This window comes from Oncorhynchus tshawytscha, linkage group LG03, assembly GCF_018296145.1.
Source record: "Oncorhynchus tshawytscha isolate Ot180627B linkage group LG03, Otsh_v2.0, whole genome shotgun sequence".
NCBI lineage: Eukaryota > Metazoa > Chordata > Actinopteri > Salmoniformes > Salmonidae > Oncorhynchus > Oncorhynchus tshawytscha.
The window spans coordinates 41,286,399-41,311,398 of record NC_056431.1 but is presented as its reverse complement, the minus strand read 5'-3'; the positions used below and the strand labels follow the sequence as shown (position 1 = coordinate 41,311,398).

The following is a 25,000-nucleotide window of genomic DNA, read 5'->3' as shown; positions in this document are numbered from 1 at the left end:
ATTCTGCCCCAACGGGTCGTCTTAATCAAAGTTAACAAATTGGTTCATTCCAGACGATATCAAAATGTTCTGTTGAACCTTAGTTATTTGGCAGACAGTCTCTTTTGCTACGCATTGCTGCGGCTGCTCCTAAAATGACACGCCATGTTGTCATTCTCAAAGTTGTGTGTCAGCGTAGTGTGGTTCCCCAGTGAATTCAGCGGAAGTTTCTGGACTAAAACAACAACTAGTGAAAAGGGCAGAAAGTAGATCCAAAATGTGGGCCCTTTTTGAGAACCGGAGCATGTTGGGAAGTGGAGGTATTAGGGCTTCTGAGGTGTAGCGGTAGACGGCTACAGGGTTGTTATAGTGGGTGGTGTGTGTAGTGCCGAGTAAAGAGGTCAGCGGGGGTAATTCACAGTGTGTGTCTGGGAAAAGGCCGAGTTCACTCACCCGTCCAGTCTCACGTCCGGCAGACTCCTGTTGAGAGCAATCATGTCGCTGGCCATCAGATTGAACTGGTTAATCTTAAAGAGCTCCTTCATTTTCTCCTGCTCGTCCTTTGCGATAACCACCGCTTTCCCCATCTCCCCCGGGCCCTCGTGGGCTCGCGACATGACTGCTGCAAAACAATAGGGAGACATGTTGCATATTTTACACTTCCGTGTTAAATGTTGATATTTCACTGTTGTTTCAATGGAAGCGGGAGGTCCAAACATTCAACTTCAGCTACTGAAATCTGCTAAATGTAGCTACAACTATTATAGTGTATATATTACTAAAGGTACAGAACTGTGGGCAAGCAAATGAACTTAAAATGAACCGTGAGCAAATTAAGCATGCTGTAGACTAGACTAGAGTGTTTCTAACAGAGAAATATTGACCTTAGATCACTCGGTACCGGTACCCCTTGTATATAGCCTCGTTACTGTTATTTTATTGTGTGACATTTTTATTATTTTTTTACTTTAGTTTATTTGGTAAACTGTACTGTTGGTTAAGGGCTTGTAAGTAAGCATTTCACGGTTAGGTCTACACTTGTTGTATTCGGCGCATGTGACAAACAAAGTTTGATTTGATTTGTCTAACAGAGAAAGACTGGTCGCATATCAGTGTAAAATGAAATATGCCACATCGTCAGGCTTTGAACGCTGAGGTCATTAAAATGTCCCTACCAGCCAATGACATGCTGCTCAGTCTGACACTGATGCAGCTTCACCAAGCATTCTGGATCCATTAACTACTCTTCTTATCATCTGCCATACAGTCATGTCCTCCTAGTCAAGCATCATCTGGGCCTGTTGGGGAAATCCAGGATTTGTCCAGAGATTTAGGGCGAGCCCTTCTCTCTCTCTCTCACTGATGACTGAGGAAGTAATGAGAGCGTTACAACAGCAGCCCTCATTGCTGTTTAAAAATATCAGCTCATATATCTGATCAATCAGCATTACTGAAGATCCACTAAAGCCTTGAAAACAAGCTGCCTCTGCTGCACACCGCTCCACAATGCTTCACAATTATCCAAAGGTAGATCATCTCCAGTGGATTTATGCTCCGCACTCCAATAATCTCTTAAACCAGAGGGAGTGATTTCCATGGGGGACAATTCACATTTGCTCCAGGCCCCAGGTTAAGAGGATTCCCATTTCGCATTCCAAATGGCACCCTATTCCATTTACAGTGTGCTACTTTTGACCAGAGCCCAACGGGCCCTGGTCAAAAGTAGTGCACGATGAAGGGAATAGGGTGCATTTGGGACGCATCCCCCAGTCAACCCTCCTAGAGCACCAATGATGGGCTGGTGGAGGTTTAGACTCTGATCTGATCGAGGTTCTTCTCGGTGGTGACACCCTCCATTAGGACAATGGCTTAAACCTGATGGGCTTGCAGAGAGAGCGGAGCTGGATTATTCAATGAACTATCCATCTAACACATGCCCACCAAAGCCACTCAGATCATCCATCAATCTATTTGTACAGACACTACATTAGATAAATGGTGCACAAAGAGCTGAAGGCCGGCCATACTGTCTGAAACATAGTATATTTGTAACCTCACTGAATGAAAAAGGGTCTAAATGTATCGGGAGGTAACAAACATTTCAGCTTCAACTGAGGGACTTATGAGACCGAACATTGTTCATAGTCTCGCTCTTTCTCATGAGACAGTACATCAAATCAATCCAATGTTATTTGTCACAGGCTTTGTAGACAACAGGGGTAGACTAACAGTGAAATGTTTACTTGACAGGTCCTTTTCCAACAATGCAGAGTTGAAGATAAAATGTTAATTCAAAAACATAAAATAGTGACACGAGGAAGAAAATACACAGTGAATAACAAATAAAAAGTAAAAATAACATGGCTATATATAGGGGAGTAGAAAATAACATGGTTATATATAGGGGAGTAGAAAATAACATGGTTATATATAGGGGAGTAGAAAATAACATGGTTATATATAGGGGAGTAGAAAATAACATGGTTATATATAGGGGAGTAGAAAATAACATGGTTATATATAGGGGAGTAGAAAATAACATGGTTATATATAGGGGAGTAGAAAATAACATGGTTATATATAGGGGAGTAGAAAATAACATGGTTATATATAGGGAGAAGAAAATAACATGGTTATATATAGGGGGAATAAAATAACATGGATATACATAGGGAGAAGAAAATAACATGGATATACATAGGGGAGAAGAAAATAACATGGATATACATAGGGAGAAGAAAATAACATGGTTATACATAGGGAGTACCAGCAACGAGTTGTTGTGCAGGGGTACAAGGTAATTGTACTGTACACATACAGTACCAGTCAAAGGTTTGGACACACCTACTCATTCAAGGGTTTTTCTTTATTTGTAGTATTTTCTACATTGTAGAATAATGGTGAAGACGTCAACACTATAAAATAAAACATATGGAATCATGTCGTAGCCAAAAAAGTGCTAAACAAATCAAAATATATTTTAAATGTGACATTCCTCAAAACAGCCACCCTTTGCTTTGATGACAGCTTTGCACACTCTTGGCATTCTCTCAACCAGCTTCATGAGGAATGCTTTTCCAACAGTCTTGTCGGAGTTCCCAAATATGCTGAGCACTCTTTGGCTCCTTTTCCTTCACTCTGCAGTCCAACTCATCCCAAACCATCTCAATTGGGTTGAGGTTGGGTGATTGTGGAGGCCAGGTCATCTGATGCAGCACTCCATCACTCTCCTTGGTCAAATTGCCCTTACACAGCCTGGAGGTGTGTTTTGGGTCATTGTCCTGTTGAATTATTTTTTTTGTCCCACTAAGAGCAAACCAGATGGGATGGCATATCACTTCAGAATGCTGTGGTAGCCAAGCTGGTTAAGTGTGCCTTGAATTCTAATTCAATCACAGACAGTGTCACCAGCCAAGGACCCCCACACCATCACACCTCCACCTCCATGCTTCACGGTGGGAATCGCACATGAGAAGATAATCCATTCACCTACTCTGCGTCTCACAAAGACATGGCGGTTAGAACCAAAAATCTAAAATTTGGACTCATCAGACCAAAGGACAGAGTTCCACTGGTCTAATGTTCATTGTTCGTGTTTCTTGGCCCAATCAAGTCTCTTCTTACTATTGGTGTCTTTTAGTAGTGGTTTCTTTGCAGCAATTCAACCATGAAGGTCTGATTCACGCAGTCTCCTCTGAACAGTTTAGATGTGTCTGTTACTTGAACTCTGTGAAGCATTTATTTGGGCTGCAATTTGAGGTGCAGTTAACTCTAATGGACTTATCCTCTGCAGCAGAGGTAACTCTGCGTCTTCCTTTCCTGTGGCGGTCCTCGTGAGAGCCAGTTTCATCACAGCACTTGATGTTTCTGCGATTGCACTTGAGGAAACTTTCAAAGATCTTGAAATGTTCCACATTGACTGACCTTCATGTCTTAAAGTAATGATGGGCTGTCGTTTCTCTTTCCTTATTTGAGCTGTTCTTGCCATAATATGGACTTGGTCTTTTACCAAATAGGGCTATCTTCAGTGTGTCAGTGTAAGTATGTGTGAGACTGTGTGTGCATAATCAGTGCCAGGTAGTCCGGGTATCCATTTGATAAGTGACTATATCTTACATTCCAAGATTATAGAAGGTTTGAAACACAATGTGGTCAGAATTGTGTTATGTATTTTTGATAGAATTATCTATTTCTGTTTTTGAGGCTTTCTCAACTAGAGGATATTCTTTACAGGATGAGCTATTCAGTTCTACTGTACACCCAAAGATGGCACAGAATGTTCTGGGAACCAACAATGTTGACATGCTGACTATGTATACATCATTTATTCATAAAATCAATATGCTATTTGCTTATTGAGTAGGTGATTTCGGTAACTATTGTATACTTCTGACGCCTGCTACAATGGCTTACCCATTACCAAACGCTTACTGTCTTGCACAGCTTTCATCGAATCCAATTCGTAATGGAAACATTTTTGTTGGGTTTAACGTAAAATGTCACTCATTTAATTTATGTTCGTTTTATTCCCTTATATTATTTCTTATTGTTATTGTATTGTCGAGAAGGAACCTGCAAGTAAGCATTTAGTTGAACGGTGTGTACCATGTGTATCCTGTACATACAACACAACTAATAACTTGAAACATATGGTGTGTGTGCGCGCGCGTGTGTGTGTGTGTGTGTGTTGGGATGTCAGTGTAAGTATGTGTGAGACTGTGGGTAGAGTACAGTGTGTCTGCATAGAGTCAGTGCAACAGAGGTAACCATTTGCAGGTAACAATTTGATTAGCTATTTAGAAGTCTTGTTGAGAAGTCTTATGACTTGGGGGAAGAAGCTGTTCAGGGTCTTGTTAGTTCCAGACTTGGTGCATTGGTACCGCTTGCCGTGCTGTAGCAGAGAGACCAGTCTGTGGCTTGGGTGGGTGGAGTCTTTGAGCCTTTTTGGGGCCTTCCTCTGACACCACCTGGTATAGAGATCCTTGATGTCAGGGAGCTCGGCCCCAGTGATGTAGCGCGCAGTAAGCACTACCCTCTGTAGTGCCTTGCGGTCGGATGCCAAGCATTTTCCATACCAAGCGGTGATGCAGCCAGTCAAGATGCTCTCAGTGGTGCAGCAGTAGAACTTTTTGAGGATCTGAGGGCCCATGCAAAATATTTTTAGCCTCCGGAGGGGGAAGAGCCATTGTCGTGCTCTTTTCACGACAGTGTTTTTCAGAGAGAGATAGAGAGAGAGCCTCCAGGTGACCAGACACCCAACAATGTAATGATTTCTATATGAAAACATGCACAGTATCATCACAAGTTCAAGTGAACTGCTCAATATTATCCTCGGGCTTAATAATAAAAAAATGACTGTGGCATCTGCCCTTTTCTCTGGCTCTTCAGCCCAACAAACCCATTACTGACCCCCTGACGTGGACCACGACAACAGTAACTCCAAGCCCTAGTCCTTGTCCAGTGATTTTGTCAGCAATTACTGCTACACGGTCTTCACACTCACACACAACGGGTCTGTAGAGACACAGTCAATAGTGTTGAGCAAAAACAAGAGTGCTCTATTCTTTCATTCCTGTTTCCTGTAAAACATCTGTTTACAGTTTTGGGGTGACATTTAAATGGAGATGAATCGATTAGCCTACTTAAAACTTTTGTTGAGTTATTAAATGGACAAATAAGTACGAATACAGTATCCAATATTGCAATCCACAAGTGACAGTGCTAAGAGCTTACTGCAACAGTGGCTATGTGGTGCGCCATTCTATAGCTAGAGGACTCCTGATATTTTTGGTCTTTATCTGTTGCGGTCTAGTACCGTCTTTTTTGCTAGCTAGGACCATCTACTTGAAGTGCTGCCCGTCTTTCCAGAGGCCTACTTGCTGTGTGAACTGCTGACTGCTCATATGCTGCAGATGATTGTTGACACATCAACCAGGATCGAGGGGCAGGGCAATTTGTGACTTGTTTGGTAATCAGTGGCTGTACTGGAGGGGGAGTGGTTTCAAATCTCCGAGGCAATCAGCAATTAGTACAGGGGAGGGGGGGGATTGTGCTCTTCACCCCTGCTAGGCAATTAGAAATTAGTGTTTGTACTTCAGTCTCCACTGGTTTCCAAATGGCGGCCGAATTAGCGGTGGTCTCGTCGCTGAAACGGAGACCGTTCTGCCAAGTTGTTCGAGGAAGGAAAGAGCATCTTACCTATTGATTTTCCTGATCTCATTTAGCTTTTTTTTGTTGTATTTTTGGTAACTACCATATGTGTTTTCTATACCTGTACACTCCACTCCCCTGTAGGCTTTATAGACGCTCCCCACACCCTGGCTACATCCCTTCTAATTTAGTGTACCCTGTGCGCACAACCTCTGTGCAATTTTGGGTCTCTGGCAGCGTTTGGAACTGCCTGATCTGCGGTCAAGAATGCAGAGTTCATCTCAGTCTATGCTGCCATTCAATCCCTTGATTTGTTTTTTGTTTTTTTGGGGGGGGGGGCCCTGACGGAGACATGGATAACCCCAGAGAACACTGCTTCTCAATCTGACTACATTTTCTCTCATAGTCCGAAAGCATCTGGTCGTCGCGGTTGTGGCGCAGGGCTACTAATTTCTCAAAACTGGAGATTTTCTCTTTCATCCCCTCTCTCAAATCCATCTCATTTTAATTATATGCTGTCACTTGTCCACTCAGGCTTAACATTGCTTTCATCTATCGCCCAGCAGGTGCCCTGGGAGAGTTCCTCAATGAGCTTGACCCCTTGATAAGTTCTAGGCCCTCTCTATACACCAAGTCACTCGGCTACATCATGTTCTCACATGGTCTCTATCATTGCTATGCGGATGACCCTCAACTACTTTTCTCCTTCCCTCCTTCTGTCACCCAGGTGGTGACGCGCATCTCTTCGTGCCTGGCAGATATCTCATCTTGGATGTCGGCCCACCACCTCAAGCTCAACCTCTACAAGACTGAGCTTCTCTTCCTCCCGGGTAAGGCCTGCCCGCTCAAAGAACTCTTATCACGCTGACAACTCCACAATGTCACCCTCCCAGAGTGCAAAGAACCTTGGCGTGACCCTGGACAACACCCTGTCGTTCTCTGCAAACGTCAAAGCAGTGACTCACTCCTGCAGGTTCATGCTCTACAACATCCATAGAGTACGACCCTACCTCACCTTGAAGCAGCGCAGGTCCTAATCCAGGCACTGGTCATCTCCCGTCTGGACTACTGCAACTCCCTGTTGGCTGGGCTCCCTGCTTGTGCCATCAAACCCTTGCAATTTATTCAGAACTCTGCATCCCACCTGGTTTTCAACCTTCCCATGTTCTCCCATGTCACCCCGCTCTTCCGCACACTCCACTGGCTTCCAGTCGAAGCTCATATCCACTACAAGACCATGGTACTTGCCTAAAGTGCAGCAAGAGGAACTGCCCCTCCCTCCCTTCAGGCTATGCTCAAACTCTATACCCCAACCCAAGCACTCCGTTCTGCCACCTCTGATCTCTTGGTCCTCCCACCCCTACGGGAGGGCAACTCCCGCTCAGTCCAAGCTTTTCTGTCCTGGCATGGCACCCCAATGGCGGAACCAGCTTCCCCCTGAAGCTAGGACAGCGGAGTACCCCCCCTTCTAGCTCTGACTTTGCTGATATACTTTTCCTCAATAAAGTAGCTGTTTACTATGCCTGTATGTTGTCCCACCTAGCTTAAGATTAATGCATTAACTAAGTCACTCTGGATAGAAGCATCTGCTAAATTACTCAAATGGCAATCGAAGTCATTTTACATTTTGTTTTCCATTTCAAAAGAACCGTGCTCTTTTGGTTTCCATCAGCAGTTCCCAATGTGATTTTCAAACTCAAATTGGAATCATTGATTCTCTCCAGAAAGGCTGTGAAGCCTGCTTATCAAGTGGGAGCAAAGGCTCAAGCCATGTGGGATATCACATTGATCTGCAGGCAGCTCTGATTATATTATATGATCTTAGCTTGATTTCCAACATCCTCAAGCCATTTCTATGCTTATTTTACTTTGTAGAGTGGAAGGGGACTTTGTGGCCTGTACAAGGTTGCTGCGTTAAGAGACTGGATGCATCTCATATGGCTCCCTATTTAGATCACTACCTTTGAGGGCTCTGGTCAAAAGTAGTGCACTATAAAGGGCTAGCACTTGGTGAAGTCACTCAATTGGCTTAGTGCAAGGGTATCAAACTCAATTCCTGGAGGGCCAAGTGACTGTGGGTTTGCGCTCTTCCCTTGTACTTGATTGATGAATTAAGGTCATTAATTAGTTAGGAACTCCCCTCACTTGGTTGTCTAGGTCTTAGTGTGGCACGAATTGAAAGGAAATTGACACTGCTGCCTTAGTGCTTACACAAACACACTGCTAGGAAAATTGGCGTTTTTCTGTAAGTATATCCTAAATTCCAAGATTATAGAAGGTTTGAAACACAATGTGGTCAGTATTGTTTTATGTATTTTTGATAGCTTCAGAAACAGACATAATTCTGTCTGAACTAGAGGACATTCTTTTATAGGAGCTACTGTATAGTTCCACTGTACACCAAGAGATGGCACAGAATGTTCTGGGAACAAACAATGCTGACTACATGTACATAATTGATTAATAAAATCAATAAGCTATTTAGTGAAGTCGGTGGTTACTGAATATTTCTGACGTCTGCTACAATGGCTTACCCATGACCAAACGCTTTACTCTCTTGCACAGCTTTCGTCAAACTTTTTGTTGGGTTTAACGTCAAACGGCACCCGTTTCCTTTATGTTGGTACTCTTATCTTGTATTTCTTGTTGCAATGTCGAAGGAACCTGCAAGTAAGCATGTCATTGGACAGTGTATATCATGTGTCATATTGACAGGATATACAACTAGTAACACTCGAATCAAAACTTCATGCAGTACCCAACATAGACCGAGCCACCACTGAGGTGTACCTACCCTCACCTGGAATCAAACATTCTTTTAAAAGTCCACTATTGACTAGATTGTGTACACGCTAGAATCGGCGTCCACTTGTCCAAATGAGATATAATGCAATTGAGAGTGATCCAATCCATATGGCTTACTGTAGGACTTCATAAGTTGCGATTCCTTAGTCATAGTGTGGTGCTTATATGGTTGTATAATATTGTAAGGCTTGTAAATTGATGTAATACATTTGGTTGCATAATTACCACAAATGGATATCATAGGTAATCATCCGATCTAAAAACCAACATTTGTAAAAGACATGTTTTGCTACACAATAAAATACAAATGATACAATTCTACACAGAAACTGCAGTATATAAATGTATTGTAGTCATACACTGAGTATACAAAGCATTAAGCACACTCTTTCCATGACAGACTGACAAGGTGAATGGAGGTGAACGCTGTGATCCCTTATTTGATGTCACTTCAATCAGTGTAAATTAAGGGGAGGAGACAGGTTAAAGAAGGATTTTTAAGCCTTGATACAATTGAGACATGGATTGAGTATACTACTCGCCAATGTCCAGTCTCTTGACAACAAGGTAGATGAAATTCGAGCAAGGGTTGCCTTCCAGAGAGACATCCGAGATTGTAACATTCTCTGTTTCACGGAAACATAGCTCTCTCAGGATATGTTGTCGGAATCGGTTCAGCCACCGGGCTTCTCCATGCATCGCGCCGGGAGGGATATTCTCCTCTCTGGGAAGAGGAAGGGCGGGGGCGTATGCTACTCATATTATCTCCCAAGAGAATTATCGTCAATTATCGTCATAGCGGTGTACATTCCCCCTCAAGCAGACACCAAGACGGCCATCAAGGATATTGATTGCACCACGCGCGGGTGTAATACATATCACCGCCACCCTAGACCCACTTCAGTTTGCATACCGCCCCAACAGGTCCACAGACGATGCAATCGCCATCATGCTGCACACTGCCCTATCCCATCTGACAAGAGAAATACCTACAATGGGGCAAAAAAATATTTAGTCAGCCACCAATTGTGCAAGTTCTCCCACTTAAAAAGATGAGAGGCCTGTAATTTTCATCATAGGTACACTTCAACTATGACACAACAAAATTAGGGAAAAAAATATTTTTTTGTAAATAAATTCATAGAAAATCCTACAATGTGATTTTCTAGATTTTTTTTCTCATTTTGTCTGTCATAGTTGAAGTGTACCTATGATGAAAATTACAGGCCTCTCTCATCTTTTTAAGTGATAGAACTTGCACAATTGGTGGCTGACTAAATACTTTTTTGCCCAACTGTATGTAAGAATGCTGTTCATTGACTACAGCTCAGCATTCAACACCATAGTACCCTCCAAGCTCATCATCAAACTGGAGGTCCTGGGTCTCAACCCCGCCCTGTGCAATTGGGTCCTAGACTTTCTGACGGGCCGCCCCCAGGTGGTGAAGGTAGGAAACAACATCTCCACTTTGCTGAACCTCAACACTGGGGCCCCACAAGGGTGTGTGCTCAGCCCCCTCCTGTACTCCCTGTTCACCCACGATTGCGTGGCCATGCACACCTCCAACTCAATCATCAAGTTTGCAGATGACACAACAGTAGTGTGCTTGATTGCCAACAATGACGAGACTGAGGGATGAGGGCACTCGGAGTGTGGTGTCAGGAAAATAACCTCTCACTTAAGGTCAACAAAACAAAGGAAATGATCGTGGACTTCAGGAAACAGCAGAGGGAGCACCCCCTATCCACATCGAAGGGACAGCAGTGGAGAAGGTGGAACGTTTTAAGTTCCTCCGCGTACACATCAGGCAAACTGAAATGGTCCACCCACACAGACAGTGAGGTGAAGAAGGCGCAACAGTGCCTCCTAAACCTCAGGAGGCTGAAGAAATTTGGCTTGTCACCCAAAACCCTGACAAATTTTTACAGATGCACAATCGAGAGCATCCTATCATGCTGTATCACAGCCTGGTATGGTAACTGCACCGCCCTCAACCGCAAGGCTCTCCAGAGGGTGGTGTGGTCTGCACAATGCATCACTAAAGGCAAACTATCTGCCCTCCATGACACCTACAGCACCCGATGTCACAGGAAGGCCAAAAATATCATCAAGGACAACAACCACCCAAGCTACTGCCTGTTCACACCGCTACCATCCAGAAGGCGAGGTCAGTACAGCTGCATCAAAGCTGTGACCGAGAGACTGAAAAACAGCTTCCATCTCAAGGCCATCAGACTGTTAAACAGCCATCACTAACTCAGAGAGGCTGCTGCCTACATTGACACCCAATCACTGCCACTTTAATAAAAGGATCACTAGTTCACTAGATCACTAGATCACTTTAAACAATGGCACTTTAAATAATGCCACTTTAATAATGTTTACATATCTTACATTACTCATAAGTGTATATACTGTATTTTATACCATCTATTGCGCCTTGCCTATGCCGCTCGGTCATCAATATATTTATATGTACATATTCTCATTTACCCCTTTAGATTTGTGTGTATTAGGTAGTTGTTGGGAAATTGTTAGATTGCTAGTTAGTTACTACTGCACAGAACTAGAAGCACAAGCATTTCGCTACTCTCGCATTATCATCTGCTAACCATGTGTATGTGACCATTAGGAATTGATTTGTGTTTGTGTGCCATTCAGAGGTTGAATGGGAAAGACAAAAGATTGAAGTGCCTTTGAATAGGGTATGGTAGTAGGTGCCAGGCGCACCGGTTTGTGTCAAGAACTGCATCACTCAACAGTTTCCTGTGTGTATCAAGAATTGTCTATCATCCAAAGGACATCCAGCCAACTTGACACAGCTGTGGGAAGCAATGGAGTCAACATGGGCCAGCATCCCTGTGGAACGCTTTCGACACCTTGTAGAGTCCATGCCCTGGTGAATTGAGGCTGTTCTGAGGGTTCCTAATGTTTGGTATACTCCGAGTATGTGCACTTTATTTAAGGGGTTCACCCAAATGACATAATGACATATTGGTGAACTATCCCTTTAAGAATGTAAAAAAAGGGCCTAAACTAAATAATATTAACATGTGTAATACAAGGATCAAAGACCATTAGGCCAACCAAATACATTTTACGATGTTCATTGGAGCCTCTTAAAGCAACAGAGAGAATGGGTGACAGACTGCCAAAATCCTAAGCCATTAATTCCCCCAAAAGCTTACACTGACATATTTAGTCGGAAAATGACCTCAATGCTGAGCGCATGTGCCAAACCGGATAACACCATTTCAATTCAACTAAGAGCATAAGTAACTCGTATGTACTCTAACTTCAGGCACTTGTTGTGATGGAAATGAGTCTGGAATCGAGAAGGCCACGTAACTTTTTAGCTTCATTCTGGCAGAGGTTTCTCCCCAATTCCAACCTTGAAAGCAGCTTAGCGGGCCACTTGTAAACCTGCTTACTGGAAAGGCCATGTCGGGGAATACTGGGCCAGAGAAGGAAAGGACACTCCAGTGGATAAGCTTGATTAACCAGGGATACGGAAGATCCAACTGAATCCAACAGTTGGATCAAGGCATAGTGTATCCCAAATGGTACCCTATTCCCTATAAAGTGCACTAGCTTCAACCAGAGCCCTATGAATGCTGGTCAAAAGTAGTGTAGTATACAGGGAATAGGGTGCCATTTGAAACTCAACCCTTTTCTCATTCTCAAGTGTTTTTCTCTTAATTGTACACCCAGGCTGAGATTCAACAAGTTTATTAGTAACTCCATTGCTTGTCTTTGAAGTTACTTTGGTGTTTGTTCTCCAAACTTCCCAAAAGTAATAGCATGAGAATAGTGTAATTTGTATAGGACTCCTGTGTTTACATCGGACAATTACTTGTTTGAGTTGGACTACCGTGTCGAGCTGGCAAATCAGTGTCAAATAAATGTCTGTCTAGCCTGAGTCATGGTGACTGTTTCGCAGGGCCACAAACCCACATCTACAGAGCAAACGTTCTAATGTATGTCTGATTAGGTTTTAAGACTAATAGTGTCAAATCCATTGGCTTCTATGGAAGTCATCAGTCATCAGTCATCAGTTCTATGGAAGTCATCAGTCATCAGTCATCAGTTCTATGGAAGTCATCCCATGAGGTGAAATTAGGTTTCTCACCAGCAAGACACCAACCACCGGTGCATTGTCTATGCGTCCCTGAAGTATGCTTTTGGTGTTGTTGTTTGTGTCTTGCTGGTGAGAAACCTAATTTCACCTCATGGGATTAATAAAGTTGATTCAATTTCGGGCTCACCTCTGAGAGCAGGCAGCAGCGAGTGGTCCTTCCTGTCGTCACATTTGTTACATTCACTGAAGTAGAGCAGCAGGAAGACATCCACCAGCACCCAGACAAGCGAGGTGGTGAGCACCACCTTACAGTATACGAAACGCCGCATCGGCCCCCCGTGACGTGACGTGGCGGCAGAGAGGAATCAGCAGGCTGGCCCCTGACAGAAAGCAGGAACTCTGGAGACTAAACAAGGTAACAGAGGGGAGACACACCGGGATGTCATCCCACTACAGAGAGAGGAAAGAAAAACACACAGACCTGGTTGGAGAGAGAACTTTGAGAAATGAAAAGAAAACATTTAATTGATGAAATGTTAAGAGTGAACATTGTGACAATGAAACTGAGGAGAATTCATTGATTTCACCATACAGCTTCCACCAACAGCTAACTTCCTTTGAACATGTATTTTCGTATGGAACACGGTTGTTGACAATGACTTGGTATTTTTCCATTTGAGAGAGAAAAGCAGTAAGCTAATTCCTTCCTCAGAGAGTCTGCATATCATCTGTGGTTTATTGGCAGATTTGCCTAGACCAGGCAGATAGATTTCAGTCCAATGAGAATGTTTGTGCGGAACAGAAATCTCAATGGAATGAAATGAATACCTCACTAGTATTCCACATGAAAAAAATAAACAATTTGCTATGTAATGTGACTTTCTCTAAGGAGAATTACTGGTTTACAGAGGCAACAAGCTGCATTCAATTCTCCCTGTATGAAACTGTGTGTGTGTGTAAAATCATAATAGATGTGCCGGACAAGACCGCTCTAAAAGAAGCAGTCCGAAGAGAATAAATAGACAAATGTTAACAAAATGGACACTCTTTTCATAATATTAATTAATATCCACCTGACAACTTTGTTACAATAGTGATGGATTAGATCACAACTGAAATAGCGCATGCTTTGCACGTTTTCTATTTTCCTCCTACAAATGTTCATCTCCGATCCAATGTTATGATGTACAAGAAGGTTGCTTTGACTGAAAGGTCTGCACTATGGTACTTTCCCTTTAAATGTCCTGCAAAGCAATAAGAGCTATCCATGATCCCAAAGTCTTGCGTTTTCATTTCGGGGGGAAATTACCCCATATTATTAAATGGCATAAAAGGCTATCAAATATTTCTGTCTTGCACACAAATTCTGGTATTGGAGTGTTCTGTGGGGCATTGAGTTTCCATAAACGCGGTCACATAACCACACGCAAAAATACAACTGAAAACAGAAACCCCCTTGGTGTACGTTGAAGTGGTGTGTGTGTGTGTGTGTGTGTGTGTGTGTGTGTGTGTGTGTGTGTGCGTGCGCATTTTTGTTTACCCACATCATCCTCCAATATGCTCAAGGCCCTATGCCAATGGATGGTTCTTATAACACCCCTCTAGACTCATCCCCAGAAGGAAATCTGACTCTCCCATTTCCTTATCATTCTCCTGCTGCGTAGGTGCAGCGTAGTGCAGTCTTTGCGCTCACAACATCCCTCTCTGCTTCCTGTATACGTCCATCACAGTAGATGACAAGCCTGTCCTGAGTTAACTGTTATTGCTTCCAAAAACAAAGATACCGTCCTGTAGGTTCAGTCCAGGCCTAACCCAACATACCTGATTCCGCTACTTAAAGGTCTGGGTGAGCAGCTAATTAGTAAAAACAGGTGTGCTTTGGTTAGCCTCACACTACCATCCTGATCTCGTGAACTTAGGGAGTGAACGTTATTTGTAATAAGGGCTACATGGAGAAAATCGGACCTCTCTGAAATGAAAAATGGATGGCCATCCGTTCAGCAAGATATAGTTGACCTCAACCCTTCCTGAACGTCGTTGCGCTCACAACATCCCCCTCTGCTTCCTGTATACGTCAATCACAGTAGATGACAAGCCTGTCCTGAGTTAACTGTTATCGCTTCCAAAAACAAGCCTGGTCGCCCAGTCATGTTTATTAGTAGCGTCACAGCCCTGTAAACAACAGTCACACTGACAATGGTTCATCATTGGCCGCTTTCTGTCATAAGTAGGCCTACAAAGCTTAACAAAATTTACAGGACATCTAAGGTGGGACATTAGCCCCAAAATGGCCTTGAGAATGGCAGTCTAATAAAATAAAGACTCCTTTGTGTGCAATGTTGCCATCCGTTGCGGCCTTTTCGCAAACCATAAAAATGTATAGATTCCGGTGATAAGGTATTCAAATCCTCCATTTCAAACACATCGTGAATCTGATTGAAATGAAAGAGACCAACGCCTAGTAACACTAGACCGCTGGAACCTTACTCCACGCTACTTTCATCATATTGAATTCTATGCTAATTTCTGCAGAGAGAAAAAAAAAAATCGGAAACATGTCTGCTGTGTTTTCCCGCGGCCATCTGCTTAGAACTGTCGAGTGCAATGTTTGGGTCTGGTGCCACCAACCAGGCTGGAGGCGACGCTCGCGTTCCCCCTCTGAAGCGGCTGGGTCATTAGTCCAACCATCTGCACGGATGAATATTTCTTGTCTGTTGAGCAGTGCACTACAACAAGGTCTCTCCCCTCATTACAGCATACATTTCAGCTGAAAACACTTGTCGGAACAACACAAACCTTATTGACCGTGGCGACGCTTTGACGCTTTAACCCACGGGCCAGAAGTGTTACATTTTTTGGCACCTCTGACACTGACAGTTACTGTTTGACTGTATCCATACTCCTACACATCAAACAAGGCTGCTCTAAAGTTCAAACAATGGCAATTCAGCGCTAATGTTCTCTATCATTTCTGACTGGTTTATTCTGGATTCCCAGATGCAGAATTATCTGAAGCACATGATTCTTCACTCAAGAAGCAGACTGAAATTCTCTTAATACAAACTCACTTAGGTACACTCCAGGGCCACTGATATAAGCATTATGACAGGGAGCACTTTGAGCCCAATCTTTTACAATGTTCAGAAAAGGATAAATCAGCACAAATTGTCCAGCGTTAGGCATTCAGGGTACAGGAAATGATTATCAGGATGGACTAGAGGGCTGATCCTCTTAAGTCCGTCCGTCGCTCCGATCCAATGGGGTGCCGTGACGACGTCAATAACAAAGGGAAGGGGTGGGCTGTGCTACTAAAGTAGACGAGGGAATACTTTAGTGGCATATCTATTGGGCAGGGCCCCACAACTCTCATCCTGGAGATACCGTCCTGTAGGTTCAGTCCAGCCGTAACCCAACATACCTGATTAACCTATTTAAAGGTCTGGGTGAGCAGCTAATTAGTAAAAACAGGTGTGCTTTGGTTAGCCTCACAGTACCATCCTGATCTCGTGAACTTAGGGAGTGAACGTTATTTATAATAAGAGTTACAAGGAGAAAATCCGAACTCTCTGAAATGAAAAATGGATGGCCATCCGTTCAGCAAGATATATTTGACCTAAACCCTCCCTGAACGCTTGAAAAAAAACAAGTGACCTTCCCCTATACCCAAAATAATAATGAAAACATCAAATGGATAGCAGAGAACCTGTCTACCATTTACCTTCACTTATTGGACAGACCAGAGCCTTAGATATGCAGTTTTAGAAACTGTTCATTGTCCTGTAAGCATTAGGCAACATGGCAACAAATGAACTTTGAGAGAGCACAGGGCTGTGGGCCAGAAGGTTGTGGGTTCGCATACCACCGTAGACAAGAGTAGACGTGGAAAGATCATCGTATTTACAGGTCCAAGAAGAAATGGCCTTTTATAAACATTTCATGCAATTCTACATCATTTGACATATTAGCAGAATATTTTGAAATACCACACACATTCCCAAAATTACAGGCTAAGAATGGACAGAGAGATAGGCCCATGTGTTCATCTGATCATATTTCTACAATTCTAAATCAGTGTGTCTTGTCTGCAATGAAACTGTCCCCTTTTTTTGCAAATAATTGAATCTGAGACTTCGTTAGGAATCTGAGCATGGTACTTCCACAAGTTAACCTACCCAGACAGAGTAGACCTAGTGACACTGCTGGCTACTCTTCTTCCATGGCTTAACCCAACTTGAGAGGGTCACAAGTGTTTCCCTAAAAGCTGTCTGGGTTTAAACATCTTCTACTGTACAGAAAGTGAATATCTTTAATCAATTGATACTGACAGAATTTGATTACTTTTCAAGCAAAGTCCCTTTTTGTTTTGTCTCCTCGGCTATAGAAGGATGTAGCTTCGCACTCTCATTCTCAAACCGAACAGAGCATAGGCTATAGGCCAGTCCGCGTGCAAGACTACATTATTTGGACTAGGCCTAATCATAAATTATTTTCAGAAGAAGCCTTTGACTCTCCTCCTGAACTGCCATCATAGACCTACACAGCACAGCCATTGGTTAGGCAGCACACACACAAAAAATGGAATCAGCAAGACCAGAGCAGGCCGGGGCTCAGGATTGTAATATCCATTGCAGTGTGTAATGCAGCCCTAGTTGTATTTACACCATCCCAGAAGCTATCTTATGAATATAACTTTGTTCTGTTCTTCTCCGAGCATGCACTTTGTAGCCTATAGGCTATGGATCGTTTGATTGAGACCACACTAAATAGCCTATAGGCGCACGCCCAGCGGAGAAGGGGCGGCATCGGCCACACATCGATATATAGCCTAATTAAGCAACAAATTCCAAAACACTGACAAATATCAACATTTCATTATTTACAAAGTACATGACCCTCCCCTGGACTACATTGAAAAAAAATACTAAACCCTCCCCTTGACTGAAATTGAAAAAGCATGACCCTCCCCCATTTTCCTCCAGGTGCCCATTCTGTGCACTTATATCCATCCCAAGCTCACGAGATCAGGATGGTAGTACGAGCCTATGCTTTATGAGGGTTGGACCGGAAAACCTATAGTACGGTAGATCCCCAGGAAGAGGACGTAATGTAAGTATCGTACCACTCGATTCATCGAGACCATTATGAAGTGAGAGACAACCCACAGGGTGTGATATGGTGGAAAGCCAAGCGCACACTCCCTCCACTCAGCAGCAGACCGATAAATAGAGGCTAAAAGGGAACATATCGATTCATCTGTTGTCTTTATACAGCTGAACTGATCTAAAGACAACGTGTCCATAACAAATAGGCTAAGTGAGACTTAACTTGTTGACCTATTTGAGAACCCACTGGCTACTACCACTTCAACTGTTACCAGTGTCTCACTGCAGGGTTGGGTTCAGTTTGAATACAAGGCAGTCAATTCAGGAAGTAATACTGAAATTCCAATTCAATAATTACAATAGGCCATCTGTTTTCAATGACTGTTCAATAAGTGAAGAGAAGAAGAAGAAAAAAGCGAAGCTATTTGTGTCAAAGATTTTCCCATTTTTGAATGACCCCCCAACCCGGCCTCACAGCACTATATCGAAAGGTAAATTGCTAGAACAATCGTGTGGCAAAATGTCATCCTTGATATCGGACCTCCACAACAATCTTGTCATTAAGATGGATGAGTAGGGTATTGACTTCAAACTGCTGCAGAAGGACAGGTGTATATCCAGGCTACAGCTCATCGATCTCATTCCTACATTCAAGACTAAGATGATCTAATTGGAAAGCTTAGCGACATTGTTACAACAAATATTGTAGATACAGGTCCTATATCAGCAGCAGGCTGATATAGGACCTTACATTCCTGCAATATCTAATTGACAGTCTAGAATCTAGTAATTAATAGACGGAACACTAGAACATGCTATATTCCAAATGAACATTTCTACTGTAGCCATATGACATTGTCTGAATGCTGAAAGATGAAAGCACGTCATTCAAGAAACATGTCATTTTGTACAATACTTACAGAAAATATGCCTTATTGTAATCAATTAATGGCACAATGATGTCTCGCTTGCCAGCAACGTGTTGCATTGGGTTAACAGCACTAATGTAATTCACTAATCATTTTTGAATGGTTGAAATGGTAAATCAAACTATCAATCCAAATGTTCCGCAGACGGGAAACCTGTATCTGAATGAAGAGCATAATTTTACGTCCCGATGATGTTGCTGGTTGGCAATCTTCCTTGCTTGACAGTCTTTGCTAGTCCGTCTTCAGATGTACCGCAGTCCCCCCGACGCGACACGTAGACTACCGATATATTGTAGCCTAAACAAGTTCCCCTGTAAATCTCTAACATTCTATACAGCGCAAAATGATATGTCTTTGTATCCACCTGTTCTCGGAAAGAATAATGTATAACGGGGTAACGGACAGGCGATACGTTCTGGTGCAATCTACCATGAAAACTATAGAGGCAATAGTCCTTTTATTCATCCGTAATTGGTTGCAAGTCACGTCGATCAGGAAGTCCTGCTGATCCTGAGCATCAAGGGCGTCTGGTAAATGTATTTCTTTCAGTGTGCATCATATGGGAAATAGCCTAAAGCACAAAACTCAAATACATAGGTTACACACGACATATTGAAATATCCTACGATACATAATATAATATATTCGTGGTATGAATTATTTGTAGGCTATATCTGAAAATATAAGTAGTTTATACACAGTTAATAATGAGTTAATATGTAGGATCTATAACGTTAAATAGTCAGTAGATAGTTATAAAGTCTTTGTTCAAATTGTGTGATTGTCGTTTGGTGTTTCAAAAATTTGAGTTGATATATGAACAATTCAAAATCAATTCAACCTAAATTAGGAGCAAAGTTGGCACCTTATACAAACCAATATTATCCAGAAGAATGAATCATTTCTCAATCTGGCCCTAATTATCATCACAGCAAAACTGAACAGAAAATGTTTTGAGTGCCTGTTTTGTAACCTATACCTAGGTTTACTATGTTAGCATTGCTCTGTTCTCATGCCAAAACCTGGTCTCAGAGCATTTTGTATTATTCTGTAAGTAAATCTGAGACTCTCCATTTAATATGGTTCGTATTGTATGTATTAATTTTTGGATGCCAATCGCTCATTTCTTATGATGTGTTTTTGAATTACAATTTGTATTATATGTTACACATTGGCAAAATATACAATATGTTACGAATTAGTAAAATGTACAATATGTTACCAATTTGCGAAGATATGATGTTACAAATTCTAGCTAGGTGGCTAACGTTAGCTAGGCTAGGGGTTATGGTTAAGGTTAGGGGAAGGGTTAGATAAAAGGGTTAAGGTTCGGGTTAGGCGAAGGGTTATCTAAAAGGGTTAAGGGGGATAGTTAGCTAACATGCTAAAGATGTGGCAAAGTAGCTAAAAAGTAGGAAGTAGTTTAAAAGTTGCTAAAACGCTAAAGTTGTCCATGATGAGATATGAACTCGCAACCTTTGGATTTGTAGACGTTCACGTTAAATGTCCACCCATCCTCTAAACCTTTTCTTTTTGCCTAAAGTAACCATGTGTCCAACGTAACCATACCAAACTTAATGTACTGTATCATCCTAATTGGAGATTCCCGGATTTGTGTACAGAATAATACGAAATGCTCTGAGAGGAGGTTACATACAATGGTGTCACTTTTCTACATCAAGTACTATACTGCCATCTGCTGATGATTTAGTTTGGAACCAGGGATGAGCTACAGTAGGCATATTTTTCAAGTCTTTATTATCTCAATAATAGAACATGCATTCAGCTTTCAGCTCCAACAACACGTAACAGTAAAAATTCAGGCATTTATACCAATAGGGTACATGTACAGTAGGTCAAAGACTATAGTTCGGGTCAAATATTGTGCATAGTAAGTATAATTAAAAAGGCAAACTAGAATTGATTGCATTTGGATATACTTTGGAAAACAACAATATATGCATGTATTTTCTAAAGGATACATTAATTACAATTAAATTAATTAATTCGTTTTAGATACACCATTTGACATCCACTAGATGTCAGTGAAAGTATTGTAACGAGCCTGGGTTTATAAACGCGGAAATTGACCCTGCCGTACGAGCTAGAAGGCCGAGGGTTCGAGACCTGCTCCCTGCTGTTTCATTACAGTATTGATCATAATGTACACTTGATTTAGCTAGCCCGGAGTGCAGGGACGAAAGAGTTTAGGCTTGACGTCCATATGGACCAATGGAAAATAAAAGCTCTGAGCCTGAGTACCCGGCACCGGCGTGCGAGCTAGATCAAGTACACTCTGCGCACCTATGAAATTAAAGAGTCACGACGCGAATTCGACAGAGGTTGAGACTGTATTGAGTGTTGAGACTGAAACTGACAATAACAATATAAAATAAAAAATCTGCTACATTATAAAAATGTAAACCAATATTGGATATTGAATCCAAAATTGCACTTTTTCACCAAATTGCATTTATTTTTTATTATTGGACTGGATGGAATGGGCAGGTGCAGGGTTTTCAGCCATCCAATTACGCATTGCGTGTTTCATTGATCATGCTCATGGTGGCGCTACTACTATACACTCTTGGAAAACAGCACTCTCCTGTGCGTCCTGAAATGGTTTCACCCAACCAGGTAGGTTATAATAACCATGGGTTGCTGGAACATCATAAATGCACTGTGTCTGGGAAGAGGACATTTGGAAAGGTATGCCAAAGCAGTTTGATACACACCAGAAGACCTATACCAGATTTAAAGGTGGCGTTTCAATCTCCTGCTTCTCACTCTTCATTTTTTTCTGCGCTTGTGGGGAATTTTTCTGAAATTGCGCTTGAAAGTGCGCTTTTGGCTGTTATTTGTGGTGCCAACTGAACGTTGAAAAGTGGAGATGAATTCTAGCGCTTTCAATCAAACGGAGAGCTCAGGACTTTTCAATAAGACTGAAGATATTTTTTGTTGTAACTTTTCATCAGTGGTGACTGATAATGGTTTCGTGGCGCCGACTCCGGATGAGAGAAGTCTCTTTCTCATGAGAGTTGTCCAGATTGCCGTTATGTGCGTGTTATCGCTCACGGTGGTTTTCGGTATATTCTTTTTGGGCTGCAACCTTCTCATTAAGTCAGAGGGAATGATCAACTTTTTGGTGACGGACAGAAGACCATCCAAAGAGGTAGAAACAGTCATTGTTGGGGCATATTAGTAGCCCAAAAAGCGCTTTTGGAGACTTTGTCAAAATTATTTGTCCTACCACTGATGCCCAGATGATTAATCCAGTTTTCACCAACAGCAGAGACGGAGCTCAATTTTCACATAAAATCCAGTCTCCATTGTTCTTTTCTTGTCAGTTGACGAAAATGTAGGATCCAGCAGGTGACTGAACAGTCAGGACAAATTAGGGGTAGGGCTAAACATTTTAAGGACACACATCTCCAAGAAGTATATAGCCAAAATCATCTTTCACTTTTTGTTAAAGACAAACAAACAATGTCAATTGAATTGTACTATCATTTGAATTGGACCCACTAGATTGTTATAGCCTATTTGTCAAAGTGACAATCGTTTTTTACTTCTAACACTGTCTCGTATTGCTAAAGCAATGGGGATGAATTAATGTTTTTGAAAAATACCTATGTGTTTTTGCATACAATATGCAAGTCAGTATAATGATTTAGTCAATGTGTCTAATGGGTTTCCTATTGAACATTTGTAAATGGCGAGTGGTTAAATGCATGAAAGGTGGATATATAATAAAACAACAGTAGTTTATCTTTGTTTATTGAAATAAATTAATCATGTAATTATGTTGACGTTTTCAGTTTGAGCGATTCTGATTTTCCATCAATCTGCTCTGTGTTCATTTCAAACAATCATGGCCACAGTATGACTATTTCAGTTGTATTGAGATCATTCTGATTACAAAACCCTTCAAATGATAACATTTTATACTGTATCAATATATTAAACATGTACTGTTTATTATTTTAATATCACCACATTTATTTTTGCAGTATATTCTATTGAAAGTGTGGAAATGTCATAATTAACAGGGCACATTGAGAGAAAACGTGTGACATTAGCACCTTGTTGGAGATTGACTCTTGGAGCCCCCAATGGTGAACCACTGAAACCTATGTGATTGAGCAAGTTTGCTTTTTCCAGGATTGATGTGTGACGTCCTAGTCCCATTGATCAGTCTGGGGTTTAATGGAAACCTGCCTGACAGTGTTCGTACCATATCAGATGCTCAGAAAACATATACACTCTAAATGATGGGTTAAAAAAACAACCCAACTATTCTTTAGTGTGTCGGATATTGTAGTATGACCACATTTAGACCCCTCTTTGTCTGGGGACCTTGAACATGATTAGCTCACAAATGCATGGTGTTATAACAATCCACTATATAGGACTTATCTTGGTTTGATCAATTCGTTCTCTCTAATGTGGTGGGCTCCTCTTTTCTATAACACTCTTAGACATATGCACATGATTTCAATTCATTATATAAACATATTTTTTTGGGGTGGTTTAGATGGTTTGAAATACATGTCATTTTTACACACTATATGTATTGCACTGCAGTCAGAGATTGTGACATTTTCTCCTTCTCTGTCTGTATTATGTAGTTGTTCCTGTATAGACCATAGTGTGGCTTCTCTCCCCTCAGTGAAAGCATCTGTTGTTCTGCTCCTGCCCCTGCTCCTGCCCCCCCCAGCTTCCCCCAATGCAGCCCCCCCGGGGGGAACCAAACAGCCCCTCCTCAAAAATGACTTGTCTTGTCAAATCAAACCAAGGAGGACTGCACTGCACAAACTGCTACACTCTGATAAGCCACCTGTGCCCCTGCTCCAATGGAACAGAGTTAAAGCTGAAAAGCGTCTAAAGTCGTTTCACTTCCTCCGAAATCACGCTTCCTGCCTGCCTTGCCGTCGAGGACAAATCAATCTGGTGACCCACCCTTTACAGTTTACTGAATCGCGTTTGACAAGGCCCATTAAGATGTGTTATGATTGATGGACAGCAGCATAGCCTACGGGGTGTGTCACCGGCCGAAGTCCCAAACCACTCTCTATCTCACATAATAATTACACTTGAATGCTAGTGAGACATGAGTGTCATAACAAATAGAACATTTTGTTTGATAAATGTTCTCTCAAACTAATACTATATCATTAAGTATTTTGGGTGCAGCCATTACAGGTACTTCATGATATTCCCATTTGCCCTTGATAAAATCCTAAGCATAACAACTTTGATAGTATCTCATGCGTAAAGTGTCAATTTGGTTGAATGAGATTATACATTCAACACCAACCTGAACTCAGTGAAGTTCAGTTAACCCAATGAAGTGTTACCTATTAGTTGAAATGGTCAGCCATCATAGAGATATGGATAATTAGATTACCCTGAACAAGTTAGTGGTAGCCTATGAGTTGTGGAAACTGATCCTACCTAAACTATGGAAAAATAATCTAGATGATTGTATTTATATAGCTTAAACTGTGTTTAGTATCATCCATGTATTAAGCCAGCTGATTTATAGATTGTATATTTTCATCCAAATATCTTCTCTCTTCCTGTATTTAATTGTATTGTATTATAATAGTCATTGCATTATTAAACATTTATTTAATTTATTTGAATGATTGTAATATGTGGTAATTTTCATTATAAATGGGGGAGTAGGCATCTGTAACATGTAGGGCTGAGATGGATAAGGTATGGGCTAAACAGGGTTGGTTAAAAACAAGGCAGCTTTACGCCACACTGTCTCTTAAAGTGTGTGTGTGTGTGTGTGTGTGTGTGTGTGTGTGTGTATATTGTATCAGATGATGACTTCCACTTCTGCCTATTGAGAAGTCAGTGTGGCTGTATTGTCCAATTCTTGAATGAACCGCATCATCTGAAACAACAAACACACAAAACAATTCAAGAGGTAACGTATTCCTCCTCCT

General features: G+C 41.8%; 2 protein-coding genes across 5 annotated transcripts in view; one reads left to right on the top strand and one right to left on the bottom strand.

Moving 5' to 3' along the window:
• Window positions 1–19,499, bottom strand: part of LOC112235664 (polypeptide N-acetylgalactosaminyltransferase 13-like) — a 65,400-nt gene extending 45,901 nt beyond the window's left edge. For 3 of the 4 annotated variants that reach the window (XR_002951111.2, XM_024404156.2, XM_024404143.2), the window contains exons 1-3: window positions 19,035–19,499; window positions 13,200–13,462; window positions 433–601 (exon numbers count right to left, since the gene is read on the bottom strand). Coding sequence is in view for 3 of the 4 variants with exons in the window: in XM_024404156.2 (XP_024259924.1) it covers window positions 433–601; window positions 13,200–13,341 (311 nt within the window). In the remaining variant the exon portion in view is untranslated. The remainder of the gene's footprint in view (window positions 1–432; window positions 602–13,199; window positions 13,463–19,034) is intronic. The other variant, XM_024404150.2, reaches the window with a different exon arrangement.
• Window positions 19,500–21,665: 2,166 nt separating this feature from the next.
• On the top strand, window positions 21,666–24,688 carry LOC112245492 (protein reprimo A-like). The gene has a single exon (XM_024413616.2). It carries the CDS (start codon window positions 21,934–21,936, stop codon window positions 22,243–22,245), a length of 312 nt encoding a protein of 103 aa, XP_024269384.1. The 5' UTR covers window positions 21,666–21,933; the 3' UTR covers window positions 22,246–24,688.
• Window positions 24,689–25,000: the final 312 nt, after the last annotated feature.

Bases quoted from the DNA above. Each gene is read 5' to 3' on its own strand.
- LOC112245492 (XM_024413616.2), top strand. From the start codon at position 21,934: ATGAATTCTAGCGCTTTCAATCAAACGGAGAGCTCAGGACTTTTCAAT.